This window comes from Tamandua tetradactyla, chromosome 3 (genome assembly GCF_023851605.1).
Source record: "Tamandua tetradactyla isolate mTamTet1 chromosome 3, mTamTet1.pri, whole genome shotgun sequence".
In the NCBI taxonomy this organism is placed as follows: Eukaryota; Metazoa; Chordata; class Mammalia; order Pilosa; family Myrmecophagidae; genus Tamandua; species Tamandua tetradactyla.
The window spans coordinates 95,915,652-95,931,020 of record NC_135329.1 but is presented as its reverse complement, the minus strand read 5'-3'; the positions used below and the strand labels follow the sequence as shown (position 1 = coordinate 95,931,020).

Below are 15,369 nucleotides of genomic sequence, written 5' to 3'. Positions count from 1 at the left end.
TTCCTCCTTCCAAACACTCAGATGACTCTTAATGCTTGCAATGTTCCTATAGGACCATTGAGAATCCCTTTTACTGCAAATAGCAGAAAACTGTACATCAGTGGCCTAAACAGATAGGGTTTTTTCCCCCACAATGAATAGTCCATAAATGGGCAATCCAGATGTGGCACATTGGCTCCATGATGCCATGAAGGACACAGTTTTCCATATTCTTTCTCTGCCATTCTTAATCTCATTTTACACCACATGCTCCCAATGTGGTTGCTACAACTCCAGACCTCACATTCATGTTCCAGGCATGAAGGAGGAATGTGAAAGGGCAAACATTTTTCCTCTTTGAGAGGCTTTGCTATTTCATTTGGGAAAGAAAGCCTTCCCCAGGGGCTCCTACTTACATCTCAGTGGCTAGGGCCATGCAATTACGAGAGTTCCTGCCCTTGGGGAAGCCTGCCACTACGATATCCTTGCCAGGTATTTGTAGGTCTCCAGTCCAGATGCAAGGTGGCAGTGAGGGGACATTTTTACTGTCAGCAGTGGTGCCTCCCATTATAGTTGGCACATCTCATCTTTGTCTGTTTCCAGGGAAACTGAGCTTGGAAGGGTTTTTTTCACCCTTTGCTCATAAATCTGTTCCTCTCAGATGGCCTCAGTTTCCTCATCTGCAAAATGAGGGAGGTATGCAATATCTGACACCTTCTACAGCCAGTTTCAAGATGTGAGCCCAATTCCTGCTCCTGCAATGGTCCATGGACCATCTTGGCCCATGGACCTTACTTTCTAGAGAAGTCTGTGGGCCTCGTCTTCTGACAGTGGGCGGCCACAGACGATGGCCTTGAGCCCCAGAGGCTCCCTCTGTGGCCTGGCTCCTGCCCCCTCCCATATTCTGTGGTGACTGTCAGGGATGGGCCCCCAGCCAGGGACTCACCTGCCTCTCTCTGTTCAGGTGGGCTGTAAGCTGGCCATGGTCTTCTTCCAATACTGCATCGTGGCCAACTACGCCTGGCTGCTGGTGGAAGGCCTCTACCTTCACACACTCCTTGTCGCCTCCTTCTTTTCCGAGAGGAAGTGCCTGCAGGGATTTGTTGCCCTCGGATGGGGTATGTTTCTCCATGGTTATGGTGGCTGTGCGGGACAGAGCACTGAGCTGGGAGTCAGAAGGATTTGGTTTCTCATTCCAGCATCACACTTAACTGACTTGCATAACCTTAGAAAAAGCTGCTTTATGTGTAACCCTCTGGCCTCGATGTCTTTATCAAATGGGAAACGATCGCTAAAATTTAGCCCTGATTTCTGGCAACCAGAGCCTTTCACGATTTGATGCCATCCAACATTGGCCTCATTTTCCTTAGACAGTCTGTGCATCTGACCTCTTTGTTTCTTCTTTTCTGTACCAGTTAGGATGCTTTTGACTGCAGGTATCAGAAAATCTGGCTTGGGTTGACTTTAAACATAAAGGAAATTAATTGGCTGGTATAACTGAAAAGTCCAGAGATCAACAACTTCAGGCAAGACTCAGTCCAGCAGCTCTACAATGTTTCTTTCTGTCTCTCCACTCTATCTTCCATAGGGACAGCTTTATCACTAGTTTGGCATCTCCAACACAACTGCCCGCAGCTTCTGGGCTTCAGGCTTCCTTTTTACATCCAATGCAGAAAGAAAGAGGCTGTGTCCCGGCATTTCCCAGCAAATATGCTAAGGCTCACCCTGATTGGACCAGCATAAGTCACCTAAGCATCTTTGAATCAGACCTGAGAAAACAGAATATACTGATTGGCTTAAGCTACACAATCCCCAGCCCTTGCCAAAGTAAATTCAGGATTCAGTTTCTAGAAAGGAGGGGAAATGGTAGCAGGACTGCCAACTGCAGACCCCTATGACATCTTCCCCAGCAGGCACTCTCCCCTTTCCTTTCTGGTTCATGATGATGATAGTGGTATCTGGCAGCGGGCCAGCATTTTATGAGCATCATTTAATTATCACAGCAACCCGCAGTGGCCTCTCAGAAAAACCTCAACTCAGAGAGGTGACAAAAGATGTCCACTTACAGTGCAGACAAAGCAAACCTGGGACTCGAAGCAAGGGATGGCTGTTTCCAAAGCCCCTCAGCTCTTATCGTGCCATTAATATCCATCCATTCATCTGTCCACCCATCCATCCGTCCTTCCATCCATGTACTCAACCATCCATTGTTCATTTGATAAACATATATAATTACTCACTGGGTCCTAGACAGAGAGCCAGGTTCCTGTGAATGATTCACAGGCTTACAGGGATGGTTGTTATCAACCGTAGACTGCCTTGGTTTCTCCTTGGGGACTTTGCCAGGAATGCCCTCTCTGCCTTTTCTTCCTGGCAGGGATCCTGTCTCCCCATCTGACCATCAGGGAAACAGCCTCTGCTGGCAGGGCTCACCGAGCCCCCCGCCTCTGAACTTGGGCAGTGGGAGCTTGTTGGGCTCTGCAGGTCTCTGCACGGGTCAGCTGTCCCGAATGCCTGTGGATCGGGGGCGCGGCTTAAGCAGCCAGCTCTGCCTGCAAAGGACCCAGATTTGGAGCCTGACTCACTGAGCTCTGAATCCCAGATCTGCCGAGATTTAGCTGGGCGAACAGGCACAGTTTCCCTATCTATGATCCCAAGATCACAAAGATTTTTAAAAGTCCAGTGCCATCACTTAAAGAGTTTATAGCCCGGCGGGGATACTGCATTGTAGTGTGATAAGAATATCTGTTTTAGTCGTTTAAATGAGATAATGAGCGCTTGCTCCTCTGCCTTCCTGTCTTATTCAAATATTTATTGAATACCTGCAGCTTTGCCACATCCTGCCCTGATGGCTGATGGGAGAGCAACAAGGAAAGCAGCCAGGGAGGCCCCAAAGAGAGCTCAGGGGCTCCAGGAAAATTCTCCAACCAGGAGTGGCCTTTCTCTTGGAAAAGCAATGGCACCTACCTAAATTTATACTGGTTTTCTAAATTTATACTGGATTAAATGAGTGCATTCCCACAGTAAAACTTTGCCAAAAAAAAAAAGGATTTTTTAAAGCGAGAAAATAATTTACCCTGATCCCATCTTTGAACATTTTCTGGGATTTCCTTCCAGATTTTTTATTTTTTTCTTGCAAATTCCCCCTCCCCCCTCCCCTCTTCCCTCTCCCACCCCACGCACATATCTGCAGGGAGAATTCTTAGTTCTTTCCATTAGCATATAAGCATACCATTGGCATTTGGTCTTATTTCAATTCTCCATAACCATGTTTAACCACAATTTGGAGGTATTTAACCAAATATAATATGATTTTTGGACATTTAGATTGTTCCTAATTTAACACAGTGATGGATATTTTTATAGGCAAAGCTTTTTCCATATATAAACATAGAATCCCAGAATTGGGATCACTGAGTTAAAAGGAGGGAACTTGTAAGTATTAAGGTTTTTAATACTTAGCCAAAGCTCTTACTTTTTCAGGGTAGCTGGGGTATCTGTGCCCAGAAAAGTGTGATACCTCTGGGTCCCACTCTCTGAGTGAACGTAACTAAAGCTTCTGGAGCTTTCATCTGCATCAGAATCACCCACAGGACCTGTTCAAAACAGAAACCTGGCTGCCACCCCGACAGTCTCTGAGTCCATGGGTCTGGGGTGGCCCCTGCCAGGTGCTGCAGGCACTGCCGGTCCAGGGACTGAACTTTGAAAACCACTGAGGCAAACCATTGTCAGTTTTTCAAATTTTCTCATTGACTTGCCTTTAACGATGAAGATAGTGAACAGGTGCCCCTGAGAATCCGGGTTCTTTGCCCAAAGCACCCAGAATTGAGGTGAGGAATTTTAAAAAATTGTTAGATATCAAAGCAGACATGTACTTGGTTTAAAGGATTAAATAAGACTGCAAGGCTTAAAATTAAAACTATACTGTCCCCACTTCCTCTTCCTGAGTCCTGCTCTCCAGAGGTACCTCCCTCAAGTCTTCCCGCCATTCCTTCTGCTGTCCTCTCTCAGATCTTCGAACAGTGCACTGCTAGTTCTATTTAAGGTGTTACCTGTTGGCTACTTATGGAAAGATGAGGTTATAAAATTCTTCATCGACACCACCATCTTTCCATTTTTCTGCAATTGTTGATTGTCACACTCAACGTGTCCATTATTATGTCGATGTAAATATTGTTTACTGCTGAGCCAGCCAAGTGCTGTACAATAATTTTACTTCCAATTTTACTTAACTTTTTATTTTCCCTGGAATCATTTTTCAGTTGCTTCTTTTTTATATCGTTGTCATTAAGTCTCCCAAGTTCTCCAGTAGAATTAGGAAACCTCCAAATGAGACAGGAAATCTATCAGTTCCTTTTTTGTTTTTGTACTTTATTCTGGCAACGTTTTCTAGAGCCTTCTGCCTCCTCCTCAGTTGGAGCTAGTTATTCTCTAGGCATGCTCAGCTCCCTTAACCATCACCCTGGGAATTCCCTTCACCTCCCTCCACAAATCCTGTTTCCTCTATCTCTTGTCTCACTCTTTCTTGGTTTACTCTCTAGTTGTGTCAATGCACACCCTCCAGTATTTAACAAAGGGTGCATGGAAGGTGCATTTTTTGTATTGCCTATCTAGAAACATTTTTATTCAACTTTCACACCTAAATTTATAGACATAAAACATTATGAAAATCATTTTCCCCAGAATTTTGAAGGTCTTGCTCCAGTGTGTTTGGCATCTGATATTTTAGGAAGTACACAGTGTCATTCTGCTTCCTGAGACTTTTTACTCACTTCTCTCTGTATGAGCTTGCAGAATCTTCTCTCTGTCCCAAGTGTTTTGAAACTACACAGACGTACCCTGATCAGGTCTGTTTTCATCCATTTTGCTGGAGCTTGGGAACTAATGTCCTTAATTTCTTGGAATATCTTTTTGATCATTTCCTTCCCTCTGGTTTTTATTTCTCTTTTTCTGAAACTCCTGTTAATCAGGGGGTGAACCTCCCGGAATCACCCTCTAACTTTCTAATTCTTTTTCTACTACTTTTTATCCCATTGCCTTTTTGTCCTGCTTTCTGGAAGATTGCTAGGCTATATCTTCCAGCCCATCTATTGAATGTTTTATTGTGGTTATCCTATATTCCATTTCTAAGTCCTCTTTTTGGGTCTCTGAATGCTTCCTGCTCACAGCATCCAGTTTGTGTTTTGCAGATGCAGTATTCTCTCTTCTCTCTCTCGGATGAGATTCCTTAGAGTTGTTTTGTTCAAGTTTCCTTCTGCTCCCTGTATTGTCCATTTCCTCTGAGTTCCTTATCTCTGATTGTTTTGGTCTTTGTCTCTTATGTAATCAGCTTTTCTCAGAAGTCGCGTGACCCTGGCCATCTGATCATATTTAAGGGCGAATCAGTCGCATCAGAGCTGAGGGAAACCCTGGGTGTGTATTCATAGGGAGTCCCCTCAAGGGAGATCGGGCTGGAAGCGACCTCTGTTAGGGGATCCCCAGTATTACTGTCTATAGGCCCTCCAGGGAAGGATCCTTTAATTTCCTGCTTGGAGTGGAATGGGAGAAGTTGAAACCAAGACCTAAACCTGCACTGCTAGAAGTCTGGGAACCCAGCAGGACTCTTATCGCTGGGCTTATACACGAGCATGTCCAATAGAAAGAAAATTCAAACCACATATGTAACTTATAATCTCCTAGTAGCCACAATAAACACAGTAAAAGGAAATAGGTGAAATTAATTACAATTACATATTTTATTTAATGCAATGTCTTCAAAAATATTATCATGTCAGTAGGTAATCAAAATCAAGATCACTAGAGAGAGTGTACTTGTTTTTGCATTAAGTCACGGAAGTCCGGTATAAATCTTTCACTTACAGCACATCTTAGTTCGGACCAGCCGCATTTCAGGGGCTCAGCAGCCACATGTGGTGAGTGACAGCTTTATGGGACAGTGCAGTGAAGACCATCACTTCATCCCCAAGTACCCTTCCAGTATCTGCTGGACCCCAGCCCCAGTTCCCCTGGTTCAGTTTCTCCAGAGAATAAACTCTCCACCCTTGTTTCCCATTCTTTACTTTTATGGGCATATGCCATTTTTATTTTTTATCACTTTGGGAGAAGGTGCAGGGGTTGGGGATAGACATAAATGTTTAAGTTCAAATTTGCCACGTTTAACCAGAAGTCAGGAAATGTTCTTGAATCTTTAAAATTCCTCTGCACTTTCCATTCTCTAGTTCACGATGCATTTTAAATATTGGCTGATATTTCCAGTTACAGGGCCAAGCTTTCAACAAACCACAATCTGAATACAATCATGCCTCTCACCTGGCCTTGTTTCCAGTTAGAGAAGGGAGTTCTGTCAACCGGCTGCCATGGGCCCCAAGAGCCTGCCCCAAGGTCCCAGCCCCCCTCTCGTACTCTGCAGGGGTCCTCTGGTGTCTGGCCCAGGCTTCCAGGAGACTCCTGGCCTCAAGTGGCCTTCAGGATCAGTTTGATCCAGCCTCAGTTCCCAGGGCAACCCTGCTCCCTGAAAGAACCAGGCTGTCATTTACAGAGATTTTCCATGGAAACCAAACCGTGGCACCTGCTTGGTACGGGGATTGGAGGAAGTGGTTGTCCTATTCCTCAGACCTGTGTTGAAAATTGAGTTCTTTCTTCTCCACCCCCTCCCCTTATTTTTGACCCTCAGGTTCCCCAGCCATTTTTGTTACTTCGTGGGCACTCACCAGGCACTTTCTTGAAGACATTGGGTAAGCTGTGGGAAGGAGAGGTAACAAGAAGGCGTGTGATATCGTCCCATGCTTCAGACGGGATGGAACCTTCTTTGGGGTTATCTAGAAAAGGCCTGTTTCTCAAACTGGGGGCCACCGGAGAGTTCCTAGCATGCCGGGCTGTAGAACGCCCGAGGCTCCCTGGGTGGGAAGCACGCTGAGAGTTCTCCACGCCCGCCCCTTCCCATGCCTCCCACCCCTCTCGCCTGCCCCTCATCTCCGTGGTTAGGTCAAACAGCAATCAGGACTTGCGGACAGATGTCACTTGGTGAAGGAGGCTCTAGGAAGGGCCAGCCTGGCTTTCCCTTCCTCCTGGGATCTCCTGCACTGCATTCCTGCCCCTGGGATTTTAGAGTCTGCAGTGCCAGGCAGGACAGCGGAGCAGCTGCATTCTCAGCACTCCCTGGGGGTGGTCATGATGGGGCGGCCTGGGCAGACAGATCAGAGGCTGTAGATTTGTTCTCAAAAGAGAGATGGGAGGCGTTGACAGTGGAGGTAAGACCGGGGGTCCACCTGGAAGAAAGCACCTGAAAAGAAAGCTTGAAAGAAGCCAGGGAGGGAGTAAGACAGCAGGATAGAGTGGAGTCATTTTCTCATTTGGGCAACGACATGACCAGCCCAATAACCAAGCTGGGATGGTTATTTGGGTGGGATGAGGTTACGTGTGTCTTCCCATCCAAATTCAGCCCCCTGATTTGCTTTGTTACAGAACAATTATTTCAAAATATTCGATTGGGTAATTCCACATTTTTTGTTTTTTTAATCTGAATTTTCTGCTTCTTTAGAAAAATGGAAAGTTCTATCAACATTTCCCATTTTCTCACGTGGCAAAAGTCAGCCGGGGCCACATGTGGCTGCCTTGTACCAACATGCGCTCAGCAGTTTGCCAAAGGCTCCACCCTCCCCTACCCACCCACCCCCGGCTCCCTGAGGCCCTTCACCCACTAACCTCACCTGCCTGGCATGTGCACCCCCGTGAATCTTGACAGCTAGCAGTCTGGGACCTGGGGGTCTTCCAGCTCTCAGGTTGTACAAGTATTGCCGCCCCCCCCCCCCACCCATGCTACTTAGGCCCCACATAGAGACGCGGCGAGGCAAGGGGTGGGGGTGGGGCTGCCTTGGTACCCTCAGTGGCCTCTCGGGCAGGAGGAGTAAGCGTGAGTGCTGAGCACACCCTGGAAAGGCCAGGGGCCGTAAACCCAGGTCATGAGTAGAAAAGGCCACCCCTGGAGCATCACTCCAGTGAGCCCAGCTCCCTATTCCAACCCTGCCCGGCCCTCCCTTCCACAGCTGCTGGGACATCAACGCCAATGCGTCCGTCTGGTGGGTCATTCGAGGGCCTGTGCTCCTCTCCATCCTGGTGAGTGGCGGTTCTCCCTGAGGGGGGCTCCTGAGGGGGGCTCCAGATGGAAAGGGAGGGCTGGCCGGACCGGGGTGGGCGGGGTCGGCCAGAAGCCCCGCCCCCCAAGAACGAATGACCTGGGAGCTTCAGCAAGAGGCATTCTCTTACCCAGCTCGTTCTTTTCCCTGAGTAGCAGCTGAGGCGCAGAGCTTCTTGCCCTGACCTGGCTCCCCACTAGCCTGAAATACCTCTTTCATGGGTCCAGCCCTTTTAGTCTTGATCATTTTTCTAGGCGTTCTCTTGTCAAATGGGCAAGAGTTGCCGTGCTGGGATCACAGGATGGGGGACGGGGCTGCTAGTGAAAGTGAGTGAGGCTGTGGTCTTGGGAACTGGCAGTACTGTGGATGGGAGCTGGCCTGGAGGAATGGAAGTGACCCTAGGGGGGACCTCAACCCTGCCTGCCCTTTAGGATCCCCTGGGGCCTTCTACCCAAATACAGCTAGCCAGAGATGCCTGGCTCTTGTTCTGCAGTGGGGCCTGGGCTCTGGTCTTATATTTAAAGTCCCCAGGTGATTATGGTATCAGAGCCCCGTGGCTGAGCCTGTGGCTGCGGATAAAAATTGGCGAGGGGGGGCGGGTGCAGAGGAGGGAAGACATGTGGGAGAGGTGCCGGGATCATCTCATGGAGGGAATGAACCCCTCAACTGGAACTAACCCTCCATCTGCCCAGTCCGAGGGATGCCACAGCTGGGGAACCAGGTGTTCTGTGCCCCTCACAGGCTGGCTGGAGGTGGGGAGGGGCACTGCACCCCTGGGTGCACGCAGGACAGGCTGCCGCTCAGCCCCACCTGCTGCACAGGATGGGATAGTGGACTCTCCACTGTCCTATTCCACTGGCTGGCAGGGCAACCTCCTAAGGCGAGTGAGACGGGGGGGCCATTCCATCACTACCCCCCCCCCAAGATAATAGAAGTCTGTAAAAAACAAAATTGGAAAATACAAATATGGATCTTAAAGGATAAAACCATTAGTTCCACCACTTAGAGATACGCGTTATAAACACAATGTGCTTGTCCTTCCTAGCTTTTTCTTTGAGCAGTCATCCTTTACTTTTTCAAAATGTTTAATGTAGTTTTTTATCCTAGTCGGGTTTGTCTGTTTTTTATTTTTCCACTAGACCAGAGACATGAGTTTCCCATGACATTTGAGATTTCTGACAAACGGATTGCTGTGGCTGTGTGATATTCCTGTGGGAGGATGTGCCCTTATTTAATTTCCCTGCCATTATTCTGGGAGTTGGATGACCCAGCCTGGGACAGTCCAGACTGAGATGATTTCCCAGGGCTGGGGTCTCCCTAATGACTGAGGGAGGTTGGGGGTAGGGCATCTCCCTGCCACAGGGCCTGGAACTCCACTATTTAAGGCTCGTTCTTAGGATATTAGAGGTTTTTTAGTTTGGTTTGTTTGTTCGCCTTCTAGGACTCCTTAATAAATTCAGTATAGCCCTGAGGCAAAATGAATGAATGAGTGAATGAATAAATGAATGAAAGAGTCTTTATTAACTGACACCACAGAGTGGGTTAGTGCACGGCCCACTTAGAGCAAGATGCACAAACAACAAAGCAAAAAGCGGTGTTGCTGAAGAAACCTTGCTGGGCTAGGAGCTCCAGACGGGTATTCGTGTGTCTTTTGGCAAGCGTTTCCAGGCCCCAGGCTACTGGTAGGTGTGGGTCTGGGTGAGTCCACTGCTTCCTGTGTCTCTAAAACGGTGCTTGAGTGAGCAGATGAGAGAGGAGAGGAGGTGCTGCTCTGTGGACAACTTCATCACATTCCCAGCTGTGGGCCCTGAGGTTGGGGGAGGGAACGCCAAAAACATAGGTGACCCCATTGCTGTCCTTAAGGAAGTTGTGATCGAGTTGGTGCATACATATACACTCCATTTGACAGATGCATGCATTTGGCCCCTTTAAAATATTTTAAGTGCCATTACACAGGAACATCATTCCTAAATACAATGAATACATCCACTTGAGGAGTCAGATGAAGGAGGTAATCCCGGATGGCTTCCTGGAGGAGGTGTTTGACCTGCAACCTGACTCCATCAGGTCCTAAAGCAGTGGCCCTTAAATTATGGTCCCTGGATCAGTAGCTTCACCATCACCTGCGCACTTGTTAAAAATTTAGAAAATCTGTCCCCACCCCACATTTACTGAACCATAACCTCTGGGGATGGAGCCTAGCAGTCTTCACCCTAAAATTCGAGCAGCTGCTGTAAAGTCTTTCCCACTTAAAAGTGTAGACCAAGGACCAGTACTGGTATTACCTGGGAGCCCGTTAGAGATGCAGAATCTCAGGCCCCACCCCAGATCTGCATTTTAAGAAGATTCCCAGGCGAAGGGATTCAGTGCACATTGAAACGTGAGTAATTGGGCTGAAACTGAGCAGCCTGAGAGTTCTTGCAGCCCAGTGATGGAAAAGGGAGCTGCCCCACGCCATGCACTCCATCAGACTGGCCATCATCAAAAAGTTTGTTTCTCCAGGAATCACCCAGGGTGGGGTGGAGGGGCAGTAGTGTTGAGCCATCCTGGGTGTGGTGTCTGTGCTGCCTTCTGGAAAGCGAAACACCTTCAGCTCCATCTCTGCCTTATATGTTGCAGGTTAATTTCGTCCTTTTTATAAATATTCTAAGAATCCTGATGAAAAAACTTAGAACCCAAGAAACGAGAGGGAATGAAGTGAATCATTACAAGTAAGTGCTTGGCAAAGACTTGAGCACGCCCAGTCTAGCATTTATTGAGCACCTACGGTTTACCTAACTTGTGTGAGGTACTAATGGAGATGGAGGAAAAGGGCAAGCAGTGGAACTGGATCCAGGGAGTTTACAGTGTAAACAGGAGTAGGGTCTAAGGTCCTGAAACGCTATCTGCTGCCTTTGGGGAATGGAGAAGAATCTCAGACTGCACGCCAGGAAATTTGAGTTTGAGAATGTAAATTTGGAGGCCTAGGCAGCTGTCCCAATTTCCTAGGGACAGATTCCCCACTGTGTTTCTACAGTAGCTTGTGAGCTGGGATAAAGTTGCCAGGTAAAATACAGGTCGTCTAGTTAAATCTGAATTTCAGATAAACAACAAAGAGTTTGTTTAATACTTAAGCTGCCTAAACTAGAGATTATCCATCCCTTATTAGAATGTATAAACTTTAATTTAACTGGGTGTTCCTGTATTTATATTTGCAAAATTCTGCAACTCCAATGTGGAAAGACAAAAGAACTTTTCCTTATTGATATTTATTATCTAACAAACAAGAAAGCTAGCTTTTCTAATAACATGTGAGACACTGAATGGCAGTAATATGTGTGTGTAACATAAATAAAATGTCATTTCAGGGAGCACACGTTCAAATATTTTTTACTCATAGATGCACATGATCAGAAAATTTGGGGATTGGCCATTAGCTGATAAATGTTGACTCTGGGTGATGGGTACATAGGGCTGGAAATTTTCCAAACTAAAAAGTTGTTTTTTTAAAGTTTGGGGACCACTTTGTTGCAGAACTTCAAGCAGTTAGACACAAGATGGGGTGTGCTGAGCTGGGTGCCCCAGAGAGAGGGGGGCGGGCAGGGGTGGGGAGGCGGGGCCCCCGAAACAGTGGGAGATGGCAGCACTGCTCTTGTGTCCCCAGGCGGCTGGCCAAGTCCACCCTCCTGCTGATTCCCCTCTTTGGCATCCACTACATCATCTTTGCGTTCTCCCCAGAGGATGCTCTGGAGATTCAGCTGTTTTTCGAATTGGCCCTTGGCTCATTCCAGGTAAGTTTCAGAACCCCTGGGGGTGGAGCCTAGCAGCCTTCATCCTAAAATTTGAGAAGCTGCTGTAAAGTTTTTCCTACTTAAAGTGCAGTCCAAGAACCAGTACTGCCATTACCTAGGAGCCCGTTACAGATGCAGAATCCCAGGCCCCATCCCCAGATCTGCATTTTAACAAGATTCCCAGTGAAGGGATTCAGTGCACATTTAAACTTGGATAATTGGGCTGAAACTGAGCAGCCTGAGAGTTCTTGTAGCCCAGTGATGGAAAGGGGAGCTGCCAGATTTTAAACTGAGACGAGGCATTCTCCCTTCCCCTCAAGAGAAGCACAGGCCACAGAGATGGCGATCCAGGCAGGGCTTCTGGAAGAGCCCAGAGGTGTGGTTTGGGAACTTGGAGGGCTCATTGGGCAGAGACCCGAGGGGGGTGGGGCAGACTTCAGGGTGCTACGTAATCCCGAGAGATTTCCCACCAATCAAGCGAGGTGGAGGCTAAAACGCAGCAAAAAAACAAAGGAGAAACTGAGATAGACAGATTCCAGGGAGAAGAAAGAAGAAAAACCAAAATAACATGACCGCTGACGCCAAGAGATCAAGGAGTTTAGTGGGCGGATGGGCGGGGTGTTTGAAAGATGCAATATCCTTATCTTCAGAATGGGAAGTCCACAGAAAAGGGCAGAAGTAACAACATCAGCATATTATTTAGAATCATTTGAGAGAGTTTCTGAGGAACAGGAAATGGGACTGGCAGTGCCAGGAGGCTGCTGTGTTTTAGTAACAAGAATCAATTGACTCTTTAAAACCATGTGCATATACAACTTGTTAAAAAATAAAAGCCAACTTTTAAAAGAAGAAATAAAATAGAGCGAGGGAGCAATCACCGACCTACTAATTAATTCAGCAAGATGTTGTGAGGTTAAAACAATTTTAAAAGTAAACATGTTTGGACAAAAGGAACCTTCTCAAGGATTAAGGCAAATCTCAAACTTCACGTTATTTGTTTCTTTACTCAGCGATCTCCTTCCAAAAGCAATGTGATGTAGTTTTCAGAAAAAGACACACAGAGGACAATACAACATAGAAGAGGGATCAATGAAAAAAGAAAAAACAGAGTTAGGTTCATAACAGAAACAAATATGATAAAGTCCTATAAAAGTGGGAGAGGAGAGTTATGATGATTGGCTTAGAGCTTCCCACCAGCCAAAGCAAAGACAGAACCACAATCAGTTTCAAGATTTACAGTATCCATAAAATGAAAACACGCTAGTTCCCAGTAGAAGCCCAGTGATTATAGACTTTGAGGCCCCCCAAAACATCACCCCTTGGGTTTTCCTAAAGAAGCCAGCATTCCCTGGGTATATGCAATAATGACTTGCCCCCTACCCCATCCCTGTGGGTCCTCCTGTCATTTGCAGTCAGGTTTCAGGGACAACATACCACTGGAAACCCATCTGTGAATGGAGTCAGGTCTGACCCTAGCCCATGCCTTCAGACCTACCCCAGGACTACCCCTTCCGGGAGTACCAAGCCTCTCCTGAGCCCCCACCATCATCCCAGACCTCCTGAGCACCTGCCCCTCAGGTAACCCACCATCCTTGTATCTCCACTAGGGAGCTCTCTGGTACACACATGAGCAACAGCCCGAGGGCTGGGGCCACCATCGGTTCTTAGGCCCATTTAGCAAGTGGAGAGTTGAGGTCCATTTAACAGCTGCTCATGGAAGTGGTAGCAACAGTGCTGGGTGCCTGGAGACGAGGCCTGCCTCACCAGAGGGATGGGAACTTCCTGACCCCCAAGCTGGGGCCTGTGGCTGGGGCTGGGGGCTGGCTAAGGTGAGTACCACTCAGCTTCTCTCCGAGGAAATGACTTGTCCAGAGAAAACCAATAGCAGTTTCCTAATGCTCCCATAGAAATGATTCTGAAGAAAAAGGATCTTTAAAAGTATTTTTAGGGTGGGCCACAGTGGTTCAGCAGGCAGAGTTCTCGCCTGCCATGCTGGAGACCTGGGTTCGATTTCTGGTGCCTGCCCATGCAAAAAACAAAAGTTTTTTTTAAAAGAATCTTTGTTCATATATATATATATACAGATTTTGAATTATGAAAAATTTCTTCCATATTCAGAAGTAAGGAGAATAGTATAATGAGTCCCCATGTCCCCTCATCCGCCCTTAACAACTATCCACTTACTGTCTTTTTCATTTCTCTCTCTCTACCTCCTCTCCATGCCCTCCATTATTTTAAGCAAATGCCACACATCAAATTATTTCAGCTGTAAATATTTAGTACATATTCCTAAGACACACAACATAATATCATTGTCATTCTCATATACTTCTAAAAACGACATCTTTTTAAACTTTTTCTGATTGTATAAATAATACTGCTTATTGTAGAAAATTTGGAAAATAAGGAAAAGTAAAAAGGAAAACCTGTCTGTAATCTCACAACCCAGAAATAATCTGTTAAAAAATCTAGTGTATTTGCTCCTAGTCTCTTCTCTATCCATGAAGACACACACATGGGTGCACACACTCCTAATTCAAACCAGGATGTGTATAGTTTTGCATCCTGCTTGTTCCATTTAATTCTCTGTCATGCCCTGTCATGAATATTTCTCTGTATCATTACGAGTCTTCAAATACTCCTTTTTTAATGACCTTGTGATAGCAGCAGAATTTACTAATCTCACTGGCCTGTGGAAGGCCTACCCTCTATACATTTAGGAAAGAGCTGACTTTACCTCACCCTGGGCCTCAGCTCTTCCCTAACACAGGAGAAATGTGTCTGCCCCAGGATCCTCACAGGGACGCCCAGTGAGATGGGAAGCATTGCTCAAACCCTGCCTTAAGCTCTCTGTGACTCAGCTTCCTTCCCTCCTCCTAGGGCTTTGAGGAGGATTAAATGCAGTCATGTACACAAAGCACCTGAATCCTGCAATTACTAAGGGGCCAAGCCGTGCTCCAAATCCAGGTCTGTTACATTTCAAAGTCTGCCTTTAAGTGGGGTTTGACTACTCCTGACACTGGTCCTGTTCTCGTTTGCTAATGCTGCTGGAATGCAATATACAAGAAATGGGTTGGCTTTTATAAAGGCGAGTTATTAAATTACACACTTATAGTTCTAAGGCCATAAAAATGTCCAAACTACAGCATCCAGGGAAAGATACCTTGACTCAAGGATGGCCAAAAGATATACCCCAGACTAATTTGGGCAGAGAATAAAAAAGTATTTACAAAGTCCTCTTGGGGGACTGGGGAGAAGCAGGAAATATCCAGCTTCCTCATTTGGGGAATTCCTGATATTCTCACAGGCAGTGGGGACAACCAATTCACTAGGCTGAGCCCTCGATCTTGGTGTTTGCCCCTATGAAACTTATTCCTGCAAAGCAGAAGCTAAACCTACTGATAAGTATGCCTAAGAGTCACCCCCAGAGAACCTCCTTTGTTGCTCAGATGTTGCCCCTCTCTCTCTAAGCCAACATGGCAGAT

At 46.7% G+C, this 15,369-nt stretch overlaps 1 protein-coding gene across 2 annotated transcripts in view; it reads left to right on the top strand.

Annotated features, from left to right (window-relative positions):
• The window catches only part of SCTR (secretin receptor), a 78,512-nt gene that overhangs the window by 57,067 nt on the left and 6,076 nt on the right, over window positions 1-15,369 (top strand). Inside the window, exons 7-12 of one of the 2 annotated variants that reach the window (XM_077153561.1) lie at window positions 944-1,097; window positions 5,841-5,891; window positions 6,653-6,713; window positions 8,025-8,094; window positions 10,734-10,825; window positions 11,758-11,884. In XM_077153561.1, coding sequence (XP_077009676.1) covers window positions 944-1,097; window positions 5,841-5,891; window positions 6,653-6,713; window positions 8,025-8,094; window positions 10,734-10,825; window positions 11,758-11,884 — 555 coding nt within the window. The remainder of the gene's footprint in view (window positions 1-943; window positions 1,098-5,840; window positions 5,892-6,652; window positions 6,714-8,024; window positions 8,095-10,733; window positions 10,826-11,757; window positions 11,885-15,369) is intronic. The other variant, XM_077153562.1, reaches the window with a different exon arrangement.